Source organism: Somniosus microcephalus, chromosome 5 (assembly GCF_052327205.1).
Source record: "Somniosus microcephalus isolate GS21.2 chromosome 5, FLI_Smic_1.0, whole genome shotgun sequence".
NCBI lineage: Eukaryota > Metazoa > Chordata > Chondrichthyes > Squaliformes > Somniosidae > Somniosus > Somniosus microcephalus.
The window spans coordinates 41,311,341-41,329,411 of NC_140991.1; the positions used below are offsets into that span (position 1 = coordinate 41,311,341).

Here is an 18,071-nt window from a genome sequence, read left to right on the forward strand (position 1 = left end):
CATCGCTCCTCAAGAGATGACATTCTATTCTGAGCACTCACCATGTTTTCGATACCCTGGCGACTAAGCTCCTCCTCGGCCGCAGCCCTCCTCTCCTCGGCCGCAGCCCTCCTCTCCTCGGCCGCAGCCCTCCTCTCCTCGGCCGCAGCCAGCCTTACCATGGAGGTAGCCATCCTTTCCGTGGTGATGCTTTCATGCGCCAATGACTCCAATAAGACTGTGCTCATGCTCGCCATGGACTCCTCCATTCGCTCCACACTCGCAGCGACCCTGGAGCCAAAACCTGCCCGAGACTCCTGCATCTGTGCATGGAGATCCATCACCTCTTCTCTTGCGGATGGACACAGAGGCATCGGGTCGACATGCAGCTGAGCTGAGCTGGCAGAGGCCTGCGCCCTCTGACGAGGACTCTCCACTGCTGTCCCTGTCTCCACAATCTGCTGATGCTCACTTGTGAGCTGTGAAACACCAGGTGACAACACCACTCTATGTCCCGAAGGCCCCCCCGAGGTGTGAGTGTCTGCGCTGGTGCTGGGTGCGCTTACTTCTGCTGACGCTGCGCCCTCAGAGGCTGCAGCTTCCTCTGAGGAGTCTGGCTGCAAAGCCTCTTCCTCCTCGGCAGTGGCGACGGGGGCTCCGGATGGTCCTGTGGGGGAGTAAAGGAAAGAGTTAGAGATGTGATGCCAAGGCTACTTGCGCATTGGATTTGGTAGATGCTCGTAAGTCCAAATGATGTAGCTTCAGAATCATATCAGCGACTCATGCTATGTCAGTGAGAGAAATGGGAAACTATTCTGTCACCAGCTTGCAGGCTTGCTCCTGTCTCTCCTGCCCCAGCTTCCGCAGCCACGTCAGCCCCAGCAATCTCCATCACTGCTTCCTCCCAGGGGGTCAGGTGGGCGATTGAAGGTAGTCCTCCTCCAGCCCTCGCTCGCTCTCTCCTATTGTGAGCTCTCTTTTCCTGAAATGAGGGAGACAAGTGGAGTTTGAGTGAGAGTGCAGGAGTGAGTGTAGAGATTGCATAGCATAGATACTTAGAAGGAGACTAAGATGGTGTGAGGCTGCAAGACCAATGGCCCTCCCTGTGTGTTGTCAGTTGTGTTCCAAGCATCAGAGTGAGAGGCAGTGTGAGGGCTGCATGGTGGAATAGTTATGTGAATGTGAGCATAGAGAGAGAGAGGGAATGGGTAAGGGTGCATGGATGTGACTGTGAAGTGGGATGTGGAGGAAGTGATTGCTGAAGCTGAGTGCTGTTGGGGAAAGGCAATGGGGATCAGGTTGAGGGTGATGGAAACGTCATACTTACTTTTCCTGTACGGTGAAGGTCATGGAAGCGCTTCCTGCACTGCATCCAGGTCCAACGGGTGACTCCCTGAGAGTTGACCTCTGCAGCCATCTCCATCCATGCAGCCTTGGTCTCTTTGGGAGGCCTCTTCCTCCCTGAGCTAGGGAAGCGGACCTCCCTGTGGGCCTTAACCCCATCCACCAATGTCTGCAATGAGGTCTCATCAAATTTGGCGGCAGCTCGGCCTCTGCCGCTGGCAGCAGCTGGTGCAGGCTCCTCTGCCATTCGGTACAACTGGTTGGGAAGCCTGCAGAGGTTGAGAAGCTTGCTGGAGACTTTAAAAGCACCACGAATGATGACATCATACTGTGGGGCTTTCTGACTGGAAACTTAGCAAGGGTACCTACACGCTGGAAATTAATTGGCCAATTGAGGGAAAATTGCGTGCAGCTGGCTGACCCATTTAGATTCGGGTCGGAAGCCGACATTTGGGGAACCCGACAATTCCCCGCACCTTCGGGAAAATCGGGGCCATAATGTGTAGCCACAGGGGATAATGGCCTTTTTTGCAGTCATTTTTGATTCCCATCAAAATGGTTCAGACAACACACGTCGAGCACAATATTTCACATATAGATACTTGGGCAAAGCTTTACTGCCTTGAGGCCTGCTGCAGCCCATCTCCGCTCTCCTTTAAGCGACTCTCTCACATAGAAGAACTGTAAAAAGAGACCTGAAACTTCAGGCCCATTATCCAGCCTTCAAACCAATCTGTAATCTTGGGTCGCTATACTACAGTGGATTGAAGACCGAAGTGCCTGAAGTCCCAGTCATGGCAGTCATTATGGAAGCAATGGGAGAGCTTAGGACCGCAACCTTGGGGTAAGTGGGGGTGGGGAATAATGTGCTGTCCTGGAATGTTACACTCTTCATGGTGGCCCGCAGCTTGATCGGGTGATCTTTTGTGATAGTGTAGCATGGTTCTAAACATAGGAATCAGAAGGTCGTGAGTTCAAAATTATTCAATTGAACTTAATAAATCCGGTCGTAGATGGATTAACATCAGAAAAAAAATGACCATGAAAGCAACCAAATTGTTGTAAAATTCCAACTGCTTCACCAATGTCCTTCAAAAAAGCGAACTTGCCACCACTACCCAATCTGGCCTACAAGTGACTCTAATCCATACTATGTGCTTGATTCTTGAAGCGTATGAGAGCATGGGCCTTACACTAAACATCCGTAAGACAAAGGTCCTCTACCAACCTGCCCCCGCCACACAGTACTGCCCCCTGATTATCAAAATCCATGGCAAGGCCTTGGACAACGTGGACCACTTTCCATACCTCGGGAGCCTACTGTCAACAAGGGTAGACGTCGACAACGAAGTCCAACACCGCCTTCAGTGTGCCAGTGCAGCCTTCGGTTGCCTGAGGAAGAGAGTGTTTGAAGACCAGGACCTCAAACCCGGAACTAAGCTCATGGTCTACAGAGCAGCAGTGATACCCGCCCTGCTGTATGCCTCAGAGACATGGACCATGTACAGCAGGCACCTCAAAGCACTGGAGAGGTACCACCAATGCTGCCTCCGCAAGATCCTGCAAATCCATTGGCAGGATAGGTGTACCAACGTCAGTGTTCTTGTTCAGGCCAACATCCCCAGCATCGAAACTTTGACCACGCTCAATCAGCTCCGATGGACGGGTCACATTGTCCACATGCCCGATACGAGACTCCCAAAACAAGCGCTCTACTCAGAACTCTGACACGGCAAGAGAGCCCCAGGTGGGCAGAGGAAACGCTTCAAGGACACCCTCAAAGCCTCCTTGAAAAAATGTAACATCCCCACCGACACCTGGGAATCCCTGGCCCAAGACCGCACAAAGTGGAGGAGAAGCACCCAGGAAGGCGCTGAACACCTCAAGTCTCTTCGCCGGGAGCAAGCAGAAGCCAAGCGCAGGCAGCGCAAGGAGTGCACGTCAACCCAAGCACTCCACCCACCCGCCCCTTCAACCAGCGTCTGCCCCACCTGTGACAGAGACTGTAGGTCCCGCATTGGACTCATCAGTCACCTGAGAACTCATTTTTAATGTGGAAGCAAATCATCCTCGGTTCCGAGGAACTGCCTAAGCAGAAGAAGATGTGCTTGATTCTTAATGCCCTATGAAGTGGCCTAGCAAGCCACACAGTTGTAAAAACAAGTTCTACAAATGGAAGGGCCATCACCACTGGCTTAGGGCAACGAGGGAGGGGTAATAAAATGCAGGTTTCTTAATGCCACCCATAGCCCAAGAACAAAGTTTTAAAAAATGATACATATTACTTTAAAAAAAATTTAAATCGGGTTCGTTTATTTTATTCTAACGATTGTTAGTTGTTTGTAAATGTTTTGTTTCAGAGTGTATCAATTGGCTCCGTGGAAACCAATCCTCTGAAGATACTACTGAGATGCCACAGCACTCCGTGAAGCCAGTGAAGTTTCAAATTTACTCCATGAAGGAAGAAAATATTCAAAAAGCCTGGGCTGATATTCAAAAACTAGCAACTAAAGAACACTTGGAAAAAATAATGCCCGTGGGAATACCTTTTGAGAAATTTACTGAAGAAGACCATGAAGAAATAGCAGAGTGTTGCAAATCCATGCATGTATTCTACCATTTTACAAAAGAGGGAATATTTTTATCTGGATGTGTAACTGATATATGTTCTGTTCAAGATGTTATTTTTAAGGTGTGTCATAACATAGGCGAAAGAGAACTCGCATTGCATGAAGGTATGCTTATTATGGAAAAGGTGTGCTGGAAATTCAAAACGGAAGATCATTGGGAAACCTTCAATCCAACAGTAAATGCTCACCTTGAAAAGGCTTACAATGGGAAAGAAAATGAAGTAAAATTGAAGATGGAAGGAGGAGATTATTGTGTGATTGACTTTCAGAAATTGACATTAACTGACTCTGATGGAACTTCTTTTGTCATCTATCGCAGATTATGTTCTGAGGGTAGGTAACCACCATTTAATAGATATTTTGATCAACAATAAGGGTAACTTACAGGTATAACTTTTTTAACAGTTAATTTAAATGTATAAACTATAGGCTACTTTTATAGATCGCACACTAGTGATCTAAATGTATATTTAAAAATTAAAGTGCGTTCATCATTTGAAACTTTTTAATACAAAATACAGTAGTCAGATGAAGATAAAAGTATTTTCATATGTAAAAGCTCTTGACAGAATTTTAATACATATTCTATGAAAGTGATGCATTCAATTTTACAAAGAATGTATGAATGTGAAAATAATTTGCTTTTGAAATGGATTGATAAATTGTTTTGCTATAAATATCGGTTTCTTGCATGAATCACAAACATGCCAGAACACAACATCTTGTTTACCAGATGGCGTGAATGTAAGGAAAATAAAAGTTGTTACTAGAAATTAACAAAGGATCATAGGACCATAGTAAGGAACCCATTCAGTCCACTGTGTCTGTGCCAACTCTTCACTGGAGCAGGTTTGATGTTTTTTTCAGACCAGAGCATAATTTCTTCCAGTTGACCTGTTAGTGCAGATTGGCAGTCTTGGGATGTTACTAGCTCAAAACTTAGTAATGTTATACTGTGAGCTGTACCAGAAATTTGCAGCAGATATGCAAGGCATACAATTTACAATGCTGTAGGAATAAAAAGTGGTACAAAGGGATCAATTCTTTTTTTTATACTCTTTACATTAATTTCATCTTTTGTGTTAAACAAAGCATGGTCTGCTGCATGTGTGTGTCTGTGATTATGTAGAACAAGTACATTTAAAACTGTATTTATGTAGCTCCAAAGTATTGCAGTTTTTAATCACACAATGATTGGCTGCATATATAAAGACCGATGCTATTTGTATGTGTATATTCAGCAAGTGAGAAAGAATGTTAGATTACCTACAGCACATGTAGTCTTCATTCTTTGAATGAATTTCAACCTCCACATTCAAAGCTACCGCTTGTACCTGAGGTGATCTGTCTTAGAGCAATTCTACTTTTTTATTGAATTATTATATTTTAGGACTTTGATATTTCTTGAGGACCTCACTGCTGCCTTTCCTCGGCAATGAAGTAAGAGCAGAGCTCAGTACAAGGGATTTAAAAAAAAAAATTGTTCACGGGATGTGGGTGTCACTGGCAAGGCCAGCATTTATTGTCCACCCCTAGCCCTTGAGAAGGTGGTGGTGAGCCGCTGCAGTCCATGTGGTGAAGGTACTCTCACAGTGCTGTTAGGGAGGGAGTTCCAGGATTTTGATCCAGTGACAATGAAGGAACGGCAATATACTTCCAAGTCAGGATGGTATGTGACTTGGAGGGGAACTTGGAGGTGATGGTGTTCCCATGCACCTGCTGCCTTTGTCCTTCTAGGTGGTAGAGGTTGCGGGTTTGAGAGGTGCTACCAAAGAAGCCTTGGCGAGTTGCTGCAGTGCATCTCGTAAATGGTACACACTGCAGCTACGGTACGCCGGTGGTGGAGGGAGTGAATGTTTAAGGTGGCAGATGGGGTGACAATCAAGCGGGCTGCTTTGTCTTGGATGTTGTCGAGCTTCTTGAGTGTTGCGGAGCTGCACTCTTCCAGGCAAGTGGAGAGTATTCCATCACACTCTTTACATGTGCCTTTTAGATGGTGGAAAGGCTTTGGGGAGTCAGGAGGTGAGACACTCGCTGCAGAATACCCAGCCTCTGACCTGCTCTTGTTGCCACAGTATTGATGTGGCTGGTCCAGTTAAGTTTCTGGTCAGTGGTGACCCCCAGGATATTGATGGTGGGGGATTCGGCAGTGGTAATGCCGTTGAATGTCAAGGGGCGGTGGTTAGATGCTCGCTTTTTGGAGATAGTCATTGCCCGGCACTTGTGTGGCATGAATGTTACCTACCACTTATCAGCCCAAGCCTGAATGTTGTCCAGGTTTTGCTGCATGTGGGCACGGGCTGCTTCATTATCTGAGGAGTTGCGAAAGGCACTGAACACTGCGCAGTCATCCCCACTTCTGATCTTATGATAGAGGGGAGGTCATTGATGAATCAACTGAAGATGGTTGGGCCTAGGACACTGCCCTGAGGAACTCCTGCAGCAATGTCCTGGGGCTGTGATGATTGACCTCCAACCACCACAACCATCTTCCTTTGTGCTAGGTCTGACTCCAGCCAGTGGAGAGTTTTACCCCCGATTCCCATTGACTTCAGTTTTACTAAGGCTCCTTGATGCCGCACTCAGTCAAATGCTGCCTTGATGTCATAGGCTGTCACTCTCACCTCACCTCACCTCTGGAATTCATGTTTGGACTAAGGCTGTAATGAGGTCTGGAGCCGAGTGGTCCTGGCAGAATCCAAACTGGGCATCAGTGAGCAGGTTATTGGTGAGTAAGTGCTGCTTGATAGCACTATCAACACCTTCCATCACTTTGCTGATGATTGAGAGTAGACTGATGGGGCGGTAATTGGTCGGATTGGATTTGTCCTACTTTTTGTGGACAGGACATACCTGGGCAGTTTTCCACATTGTCAGATAGCTGCCAGTGTTATAGCTGTACTGGAGCAGCTTGGCTTGAGGCGCGGCTAGATCTGGAACACAAGTCTTCAGCACAACAGCCGGGATGTTGTCGGAGCCCACAGCCTTTGCTGTGTCCAGTGCACTCAGCCGTTTCTTGATATCACGTGGAGTGAATCGAATTGGCTGAAGACTGGCTTCTGTGGTGGTGGGGACCTCAGGAGGAGGCCGATATAGATCATCCACTCGGCACTTCTGGCTCAAGATGGTTGCAAACGCTTCAGCCTTGTCTTTTGCATTCACGTGCTGGGCTCCACCATCATTGAGGATGGGGATATTCATGGAGCCTCCTCCTCCCTTTAGTTGTTTAATAGTCCACCACCATTCACGACTGGATGTGACAGGACTGCAGAGCTTTGATCTGATCTGTTGATTGTGGGATCACTTAGCTCTTTTGATAGCATGCTGCTTCCACTTTTTAGCATGCATGTAGTCCTGTGTTGCAGCTTCCCCAGGTTGGCACTGCATTTTTAGGTACGCCTGGTGCTGCTCCTAGCATGCTCTTCTACACTCCTTATTGAACCAAGGTTGGTCCCCTGGCTTGGTGGTAATGGTACAGTGAGGGATATGCCGGGCCATGAGGTTACAGATTGTTGTGGAATACAATTCCGCTGCTGATGGCCCACAGCGCCTCATAGATGCCCAGTTTTGAGCTGCTAGATCTGTTCTGAATCTATCCCATTTAGCATGGTGGTAGTGCCACACAGGTAATGTCCTTAGTGTGAAGATGGGACTTCGTCTCCACAATAACTGTGCAGTGGTCACTCTACCAATGCTGTCATGGACAGATGCATCTGTAATAACTAGATTGGTGAGAATAGGCTAGATAGGTTTTTCCCTCATGTTGGTTCTCTCAGCACCTGTCGCAGGCCCAGACTGGCAGCTATGTCCTTCAGGACTCGGCCAGCTTATATGCCGAGGGGGGAGGAGTGGAGGGAGGGAGAGAGTCACTGACTGTACAAGCATGAATTTCTTAAAGGGTCAGTGTCCCCAGCCATTTCTGTATCATGTGAAGATGTCAATATTCTATTTCTATGTTTAGGTTGAATTTATTTCACAAAATTAAGATTATATGTAAACCTAACATTTTTTGTTGTACACTAGAAACCCATGAAGTAGAAGTTCTAGTTACAAATATGTGCCCTTGCTACCCACCATTAGCTTTTTACTTTCTGCTGAGTGTCACATCGCAGTAGAAAGTGAAAGGGCAACAATAAAAGAAGCAATGAGTACATGTGACTATAACCTTTATCATCAATTTCTCATGATAAGCATTCAATTATATTATTTTCTTTTCTTGAATAAACTGACTCAAACAAACTAAACATATACTACAGGACTTGTATCTAGGTAGTTGAATTGAAGAATGTTAAACTAACGGTCCTGTTATAGTAGTGTTCGTTATTACTTAAGATAAGCATCTGCTCAAATAGAATGCTTTTACCAAACTCTACTGTCATTTCAGATGAACTTCCAAATACCTGGGAGATTGGAGAAAACCAAACCACGGTCTCTGAAAAGAATCTGAAACCTGACTCCTCAGAATACCAAGAAGTAGCTGATGGCTTTGTGAACACATTGGGAAACTTGGCAACCACACCAACATTTAAAATTGATGCAGTAAGCATTGATATCTTTCCTAAATACAATGTTAGCAAAAATGATTTAAAGGTACAAATATAGCCTCTCTGAATCTAACCTTTACAGTTGGTCTCAGTATCCATTGGCTAGAGAGCGGGGGAAATTGGGTAGGGTTCTTACTACTAATGAAGAAAAGACAGACTTGCATTTATATAGCGCCTTTCATGACCACCAGACATCCCAAAGCGCTTTACAGCCAATGAAGTACTTTTTGAAGTGTAGTCACTGTTGTAACATAGGAAGTGAGTGACCTCTACTGGAAAATGCATATTATTTAGCTTATGATTTAATTAATATTGTGATTATTATTGATTCATGTCAACTTGATGTGCAGAAAAATTAGGCTATTATTTCAATTTGATAATCCAGAGAGATCTGGATAGGCTAGGTTATTAAACACAGTTAAGTGTAAAATCATGAGTTTAAATAAAATAAGTAGAATTGTGGATTACATATTAATTGACAACATGAGGTGATGGAGCAAGAAGGAGATCTGGGATTTTAGTGGATAGCTTCCCTTTGAATGCTTGCAGCAAATCCACACTCAGCACATCTGCCAGCAACTTATTCCAGAGGTCAACGACTCTGTTAAAAGTGGTATGTTCTAAGCACCTAATTCTATGTTTACATAACTTATACTCATGTCTCACTGCCCGTATTCAGATTTGGATGTGCACTGGTCTGCCAGTTGTTAACTTCATAATATTATAGTTCTGTGTGACATTAGCCGATGGCTTTTCACAAATATACTACTAAAACAATCACTGTATTTGATTGACTGCAGATCACACGGATTCAGAATCCCACTCTTTGGCGACTGTATGTTGCTAAAAGAAATGAAATGAACAGACAGAGACCACATCAGCAGAATGAAAAACTTCTTTACCATGGAACTTCCCCAGACCTATGTTCTAAGATCAATGTAGATGGTTTTAACAGGAGCTACTGTGGTTTAAATGGTAGGTATTTCATACACCAATGGCTAGATAATCTTGGGCTGCACCTGCATGATATTCTAGTATGCGCTCCGGCAGGTGAAACGCTGTGCCAGGAGCACAGAAGCAGAACCTTTATTAATGCGTATGCTTATCAGGGTTACGTTGGGTTTTGAGAAAGATCGCTTATTATGTTTCCCCAAACCATACAGTAGGTTCGCTTGGACTATAAAAATTAAACATTCCGGCCTAGAAATTCAGTCGCGTTTGCGCCCACTTATGGGCTATAGAGTGGTTTGCGCCGGAAGTTTTTTCGCGCCCGAAATTCAGTTGGTCCGTAACATCGACGTTAGCCGGTAGCGCTGCGCCGGCACCGATGACGTCATCGGTGTGCGCAGCGCCCCAGTTCCAATGCAATTCCGGTCCGACCGCCAAATTCAGTTGCGGCCGCCTCTCCCGTGGCGGCCGCAAACAGCGTTTGCAAAACGGTGCCTTGCAGCTCCGAGAGGCCGGCGCATAAAGGTGGAGGGGCGGCCGGCCGCTTTCCCGGCGGCCGCCTGGCCGCACCTCCCTCCCCGGACTCCTGCACCACCCCCCCGCGGCATTGGTGTGTCACTCCCGCGAGCCCGGCACTTCTCCGTGGTGCCGGGCTCATTTGCCGGGGGAATCCAGCGGTGATCTCACGGCTGCAGGCAGCTCCTCCTTAAGAGAAGGAGGAGGCCTGCAGTACCCCAGCCTGCCGCACCGCATCGGGTGCCGCAGCGGCAGCTGGACGCCTGAAACTGACATTCTTCGCCCCAAACGAGGCGGCCAAACCCTCCAATAGCGCCTGCCTCCGTGTTGGGGCGGCGCAACTGAATTTCAGGCGGGCGCTATGGGAATCCGGCCGAGCGCTAAATTTCGGGCGCTAAAGACCTGGCGGGGCTATACCTAATTTCTAGGCCTCCATTTCCACTGCTACAAGATCCCTAAAGAGTTGGATTTTTTCTGATCCATCTAGTATTCTTCAAGAGGGCAAGTTCAAATGTTACTGCATTTCATTGAAGCAGTATGCCTTGGAAATGGAAATGAGCTCGTGTTGATAGACCTTTATATAGCCATCAGGAATTCCCCATGAAGATAAATGTGACTTGAATTTTATGGGGCTGATTTTCTAGACCCCGTTCAATCCCAGCACTGTACAGGAGCAGTGCAATCAAAGTGGGCTTTACCAGTTGAGGTCTCGGTGTTCCTGAATTTACTGTCCTAAGCCATTAAGTCCTAAACCCTTGGCACATGTCTGTCCCAAACTGGGGTCAGCACTGGAAAGCAGGGCAGAAAGCTGAAGTGCAGCTGATAGCCTGATAGCCCTGCAGCTTCATTCTGGGTGCCTGCATCAGGACTTTCTGACTGCCCAAGGCTCAAACATCTTGGAAACTGCAAAAAAAACTTTAAATGTACCTTAAGCATCTTCCTCAGTTTATGGTGAGGTGGCCTCAGATGCTCCAATCTAAGGAGGTTTTGATGCCATAGAGTCATAACAGCACAGAAGGAGGCCATTCGGCCCATCGAGTCCGTGCCGGCTCTCTGCAGAGCAATCCAGTCAGTCCCATTCCCTTGCTCTATCCCCGTAGCCCTGCAAGTTTATTTCCCTCAAGTGCCTATCCAGTCTCCCCTTGAAAACATTGTGTGTCCGCTTCCACCACTTCCGTCGGCAGCGAGTTCCAGGTCCTTGCCACTCGCTGTGTAAAAAAGTTTTTCCTCACATCCCCCCTGTATCTCTTGCCCAAAACCTTAAATCTGTGTCCCCTAGTCTTTGTACCATCAACTAGTGGGAACAGCCTTTCCCTGTCTAGCCTATCCAAACACGTCATAATCTTGTACACCTCTATCAAATCACCCCTCAACCTCCTTTGCTCTAATGAAAACAAATCCAGCTTCTCCAACCTGTCCTTGTAGCTAAGATCCCCCATCCCCGGAACCATTCTGGTAAATCTCCTGTGCACCATCTCAAGGGCCTTCACCTCCTTCCTAAAGTATGGTGACCAGAACTGGACACAATACTCCAGTTGTGGCCTAACCAATGCTTTATAAAGGTTCAGCATAACTTCTCTACTTTTGTACTCAATACCTCTATTTATGAAGCCCAAGATCCCATATACTTTGCTAACCACTCTCTCATTTTGTCCTGTCACCTTCAGGGTCAAACGCCTTCCTAAAATCCATGTAGACTGCATCCATTGCATTCCCTTCATCTATCCTCCCTGTTACTTCGTCAAAAAATTCAATTAGATTAGTCAAACATGATCTCCTTTTACAAATCCGTGTTGGCTGTCCCTAATTAGCATAAACCTCTCCAAGTGCCCATTACTTTTTTCCTTGATTATTGTTTCTAAAACTTTACCCACCACTGATGTTAAACAGACCAGCCTGTAGCTACTAGGATTGTTCTTGCACCCTTTCTTGAACAATGGTGTCACATTTGCCACTTTCCAATCCTCAGGCAGCTCCCCCGCATCTAGGGAAGATTGGAATATTATGGCAAGCGCTTCCCCTATCTCCTCCCCCAATTCCCTTAGCAAACAGTGTAAGCCCCCAATACCAGCTTCATGATGCACACCTGCATCTGGGTGCTCCGTGGCTAAAAGGACAAGCTGAGGGAAGAAGGCTGGGAACTCCCCTTCCCAGACCATTACCATGACATCATGGAGCCTGTGCCTATTGCAGTGAACACCCTGCTTCACACCCCCTCCAGGGAAACCCAGAAATCACACTGCAACATAAAGAGGGCACTTTGATTGAAAATAACTATGAAGCGGAGCAAGGAAACTTTGGGAGTTGCGGTAAGGAGGGGGGGAATGGTAACACTATAATGTGAATCTATCAAAATGCAAAATTTTAACGGTCTCACTTATTGGGTGCTTTTTAATCACTGGATGATGGACGAAAGTAATAGAATGTGAAAGATGACATACATTCGTAGAGTGAGGAATTGTGAAATATAATTACAGAATGAAGAGTAAATATTAGGAAGATCAAAGCCATTGTTTTCGGTTCCCGCCACAAACTCCGTTCCCTAGCCACTGACTCCATCCCTCTCCCTGACGCTGAACCACACTGTTCACAACTTTGGTTTGACCCTGAAATGAGCTTCCAACCACATATCTGCAGCATAACTAAAACCGCCTCGTTCCACCTCCGTAACATCGCCCGTCTCCGCCCTTGCCTCAGCTCATCCGCTGTTGAAACCCTCATCCATGCCGTTGTTACCTCTAGACTCGACTATTCCAATGCACTCCTGGCTGACCTCCCATGTTCTACCCTATGTAAACTTGAGGTCATCCAAAACTCAGCTGCCCGTATCCTAACTCGCCCCAAGTCCCATTCGCCCATCACCCCTGTGCTCGCTGACCTACATTGGCTCCCGGTTAAGCAACGGCTCGATTTCAAAATTCTCATCCTTGTTTTCAAATCCCTCCATGGCCTCGCCCCTCCCTATCTCTGTAATCTCCTGCAGCCCCACAACCCCCCGAGATATCTGCGCTCCTCCAATTCTGCCCTCTTGAGCATCCCTGATTATAATCACTCAACCATTGGTGACCGTGCCTTCTGTTGCCGAGGCCCTAAGCTCTGGAATTCCCTGCCTAAACCTCTCCGCCTCGCTACCTCGCTTTCCTCCTTTAAGACGTTCCTTAAAACCTACCTCTTTGACCAAGCTTTTGGTCACCTGTCCATATTTCTCCTTATGTGACTCGGTGTCAAATTTTTTGTCTTAAAATACTCCTGTGAAGCGCCTTGAGACATTTTGCTACGTTAAAGGCGCTATATAAATACAAGTTGTTCTTGTTTAATAGCTGGGCAAACATCGAGATTGTTGTCATTGTAGGACTGCACTTACAAAGGCAAATAAGATGATAGGTTATGAGGAGATTATAGCGTCTAAAATTGTTTACTCTGGAGAAGAAAAGATCCAGTGGAGATTCTTCAGGGGACAGATAAATTGAACTCTGCTAATATAGTCAAGATTATCACAAACTCTAGAATCGGACTCAAATCTTAAAAGGGGGTAGCTGCACAGAGTTTATATTTAACAACTTTATGCAGAGAATAGTGAGTGTGTGGCACTATTCCCTCGAAAGCTCTCGCACACTTCATTTGAAAGGTTGCGCAGAGGACTGGACAGCAGCTGGAGGGGCCTAATACACAACACTGATTATACACACGAACATTTTCGCGACCTTCTGTGCATGTGCGCTGTTAAAAAACATAGAAGATAGGAGCAGGAGTAGGCCATTCGGCCCCTCGAGCCTGCTCCGCCATTCAATGAGATCATGGCTGATCATCCAAATTCAGTACCCTGTTCCTGCTTTCTCTCCATATCCCTTGATCCCTTTAGCCTTAAGAAATATATCCAACTCCTTCTTGAATATATTTAATGAATTGGCCTCTACTGCCTTCTTTGGTAGAGAATTCCACAGGTTCACCACTCTCTGGGTGAAGAAATTGCTCCTCATCTCTGTCCTAAATGGCCTACCCCTTATCCTTAGACTGTGACCCCTGGTTCTGGACTCCCCGACCATCGGGAACATCCTTCCAGCATCTAGTCTGTCTAGTCCTGTTAGAATTTTATAAGTTTCGATGAGATCCCCTCTCACTCTTCTAAACTCCAGCGAGTACAAGCCCAATCGACTCAATCTCTCCTCATACGTTATTCCTGCCATCCCAGGTATCAGCCTGGTGAATCTTCGCTGCACTCCTTCCATGGCAAGAACATCCTTCCTCAGATAAGGCGACCAAAACTGCACACAATACTCCAGATGTGGTCTCACCAAGGCCCTGTACAACTGCAGCAAGACATCCTTGTTTCTGTACTCAAACCCTCTTGCTACGAAGGCCAACATACCATTTGCCTTCTTAACCGCCTGCTGCACCTGCATGCTTACCTTCAGTGACCGGTGCACAAGGACGCCCAGGTCTCGTTGCACTTCCCCTTCTCCCAATCTATTGCCATTCAGATAATAATCTGCCTTCCTGTTTTCGCCACCAAAGTGGATAACCTCACATTTATCCACGTTATATTGCATCTGCCATGCTTCTGCCCAATCACCCAACCTGTCCAAATCATACTGGAGTTTCTCGGTATCCTCCTCACAGCACACACGCCCACCCAGCTTTGTGTCGTCTGCAAACTTGGAGATATTACATCTAGTTCCCTCGTCCAGATCATTAATATATATTGTGAATAGCTGGGGTCCAAGGACCGATCCCTGCGGTACCCCACTAGTCACTGCCTGCCACTCGGAAAAAGAGCCGTTTATTCCAACTCTGCTTTCTGTCTGCCAACCAGTTCTCTATTCAAGCCAATACCTTGCCCCCAATCCCATGTGCCTTAATTTTACACGCTAATCTCTTATGCGGGACCTTATCGAAAGCCTTTTGAAAATCCAAATACACCACATCCACTGGTTCTCCCTTATCTATTTTACCAGTTACATCCTCTCAAAATTCCAGTAGATTAGTCAAGCACGATTTACCTTTTGTAAATCCATGTTGACTTTGTCCGATCTGGTCACTTTTTTCCAAGTGCTCTGCTATTACATCTTTTATAATAGACTCTAGCATTTTCCCCACTACCGATGTCAGGCTTACCGGTCTGTAATTCGCTGTTTTCTCTCTACCACCCTTTTTGAACAGTGGGGTTACATTAGCTACCCGCCAATCCATGGGTACTGTTCCAGAGTCTATCGAATTTTGGAAGATGACCAGCAATGCATCTACTATTTCTAGGGCCACTTCCTTAAGTACCCTCGGATGTAGATTATCAGGCCCTGGGGATTTATCGGCCCTCAATCCCATCAATTTCCTTAACACCATTTCCCTACAAATACTGATTTCTATCAGTTCCTCCCTGTCATTAGACCCTATGTTCCCCAACATCTCTGGGAGGTTATTTGTGTTCTCCTTTGTGAAGACAGAACCAAAGTATGTATTTAATTGGTCGGCCATTTCTTTGTTCCCCATTATAAATTCCCCTGATTCTGACTGCAAGGGACCTACGCTTGACTTCACAAATCTTTTTCTCTTCACATATCTATAAAAACTTTTACAGTCAGTTTTAATGTTCCCTGAAAGCTTACTCTCATACTCTATTTTCCCCCTCTTAATTAATCCCTTTGTCCTCCTTTGTTGAATCCTAAACTGCTCCCAGTCCTCAAGTTTACTGCTTTTTCTGGCCAATTTATATGTTCTCTCCTTGGATCTTATGCTATCCCTAATTTCCCTTGTTAGCCATGGTTGAGTCACCTTTTTGTTTTATTTTTAAGCCAAATTGGGATGAACAAATTCTGTAGTTCATCAATGCGATCTTTGAATGTTTGCCATTGCCCATCCACCATCAACCCTTTGAGTGTCATTCCCCAATCAATCCTACCCAACTCGCACCTCATACCATCGTAGTCCCCTATATTTAAATTCAGGACCCTAGTCTCTGAGTCAACTATTTCACTCTCCATCTTAATGAAGAATTCTATCATATTATGATTGCTCTGACCCAAGGGGCCTCGCACAACAACATTGCTAATTAATCCTTTCTCATTACATAATACCCAGTCTAAGATGGCCTGATCTCTAGTTGGTTCCTCGACATATTGGTCCAGGAAACCATCCCGTATACACTCCAGGAATTCCTCCTCCACAGTATTGTTACTAATTTGGTTAGCCCAATCTATATGTAGATTAAAGTCACCCATGATAACTGCTGTGCCCTTATTGCACGCTTCTCTAATTTCCCTTTTAATGCCATCCCCAACCTCCGCCTTACTGTTTGGAGGTCTATATACCACTCCCACTAACGTTTTCTGCCCCTTGGTATTTTTCAGTTCTACCCATACAAATTCCACATCATCAGAGCTAATATCCTTCCTTTCAATTGTGTTAATCCCCTCTTTAACCAGCAATGCTACCCCACCTCCTTTTCCTTTTTGCCTATCTTTCCTGAATATTGAATACCCCTGGATATTGAGTTCCCAGCCTTGGCCACCCTGGAGCCATGTTTCCGTAATCCCAATCATATCATATTCGTTTATCTCTATTTGCACAGCTAATTCATCCACCTTATTACGAATGCTCCTTGCATTAAGACACAAAGCCTTCAGGCTTGTTTTTTTAACGCTCATAGATCTTTTAGAATTATTATTTACTGTGGCCATGTTTGATTTAAACCCTTGATTTCTCTGCCTGCCACTTTTGTTTTTCTCCTTCCTGTCTTTTGCTTTTATCCTTGTTTCCCTTTCCTCTGTCTCTCCGCTCAGGTTCCCAACCCCCTGCCATTTTAGTTTAAACCCTCCTCCAGAACATTAGCAAACACTCCCCCTAGGACATCGGTCCCGGCCTTGCCCAGGTGCAAACCATCCATTTTGTACTGGTCCCACCTCCCCCAGAACCGAAGCTACACATGCGCACTACCCCTCAGTTGCGGTGTGCACCGCCATGCTTTCCTCAGCTCCGTAAGGGGAAGGTCACTGGATCCGTTAGTGGCTGGGGGAAAAGCGAGAGGATCAAAAGAGGAGAGAGAGAGAGAGAGAGAGAGAGAGACTGGGGGAGAGAGAGAGAGACTGGGGGAAGACAGATTCCCTGTGCTTCTTACAGTAGCGTCTCTTCTGAAACCTGCAGGCAGTTATTGCTCAGGATTACACTGAGCTGGGACACTAAGGGTATTCAATTAATTGCGAACAGGTTAGTGGAGCTGGTGTCTGATCATAGAATCATAGAAATTTACAGGGCAGAAGGAGGTCATTCAGTCCATCTTGTCCATACCGACCGACAAAGAGCTATCCACCCTAATCCCACTTTCCAGCACTTGGTCCGTAGCCTTGTAGGTTACGGCACTTTAAGTGCATATCCAAGTACTTTTTAAATGTGATGAGGGTTTCTGCCTCTCCCACCCTTTCAGGCAGTGAGTTCCAGACCCCACCACCCTCTGGGTGAAAACATTTCTCCTCAAATCTCCTCTAAACTTCCGACCAATTACTTTAAATCTATGCCCCCTGGTTATTGACCTTTCTGCTAAGGGAAATAGGCCCTTCCTATCCACTCTATCTCAGTTGCTCATAATTTTATACACCTCAATTAGGTCTCCCCTCAGCCTCCTCTGTTCCAAAGAAAACAAACCCAGCCTGTCCAATCTTTCCTCATAGCTAAAATTCCCCAGCCCAGGCAACATCCTCGTAAATCTCCTCTGCACCCCCTCTAGTGCAATCACATCCTTCCTGTAATGCGGTGACCAGAACTGCACGCAGTATTCTAGCTGCAGTCTAACTAGTGTTTTACACAGTTCAAGCATAACCTCCCTGCTCTTATATTCTATGCCTTGGCTAATAAAGGCAAGTATCCCGCATGCCTTCTTAACCACTTTATCTACCTGTCCTGCTACCTTCAGGGATCTGTGGACATGCACTCCAAGGTCCCTCTGATCTTCTGCACTTCTCAGTGTCCTACCATTTATAGTGTATTCCCTTGCCTTGTTAGCCCTCCCCAAATGCATTACCTCACACTTCTCCAGATTGAATTCCATTTGCCACTGTTCTGCCCACCTGATTGATATCTTCCTGCAATCTGCAGCTTTCTTCTTCATTATCAACCACAC

At 46.0% G+C, this 18,071-nt stretch overlaps 1 protein-coding gene across 1 annotated transcript in view; it reads left to right on the forward strand.

The window, feature by feature from the left end:
* LOC147117011 (protein mono-ADP-ribosyltransferase PARP14-like) overlaps positions 1–18,071 on the forward strand; it is a 96,671-nt gene that overhangs the window by 67,907 nt on the left and 10,693 nt on the right. Inside the window, exons 13-15 of the mRNA XM_085987561.1 lie at positions 3,684–4,286; positions 8,338–8,492; positions 9,298–9,472. Of these exons, the coding sequence (XP_085843687.1) occupies positions 3,684–4,286; positions 8,338–8,492; positions 9,298–9,472 (933 nt within the window). The remainder of the gene's footprint in view (positions 1–3,683; positions 4,287–8,337; positions 8,493–9,297; positions 9,473–18,071) is intronic.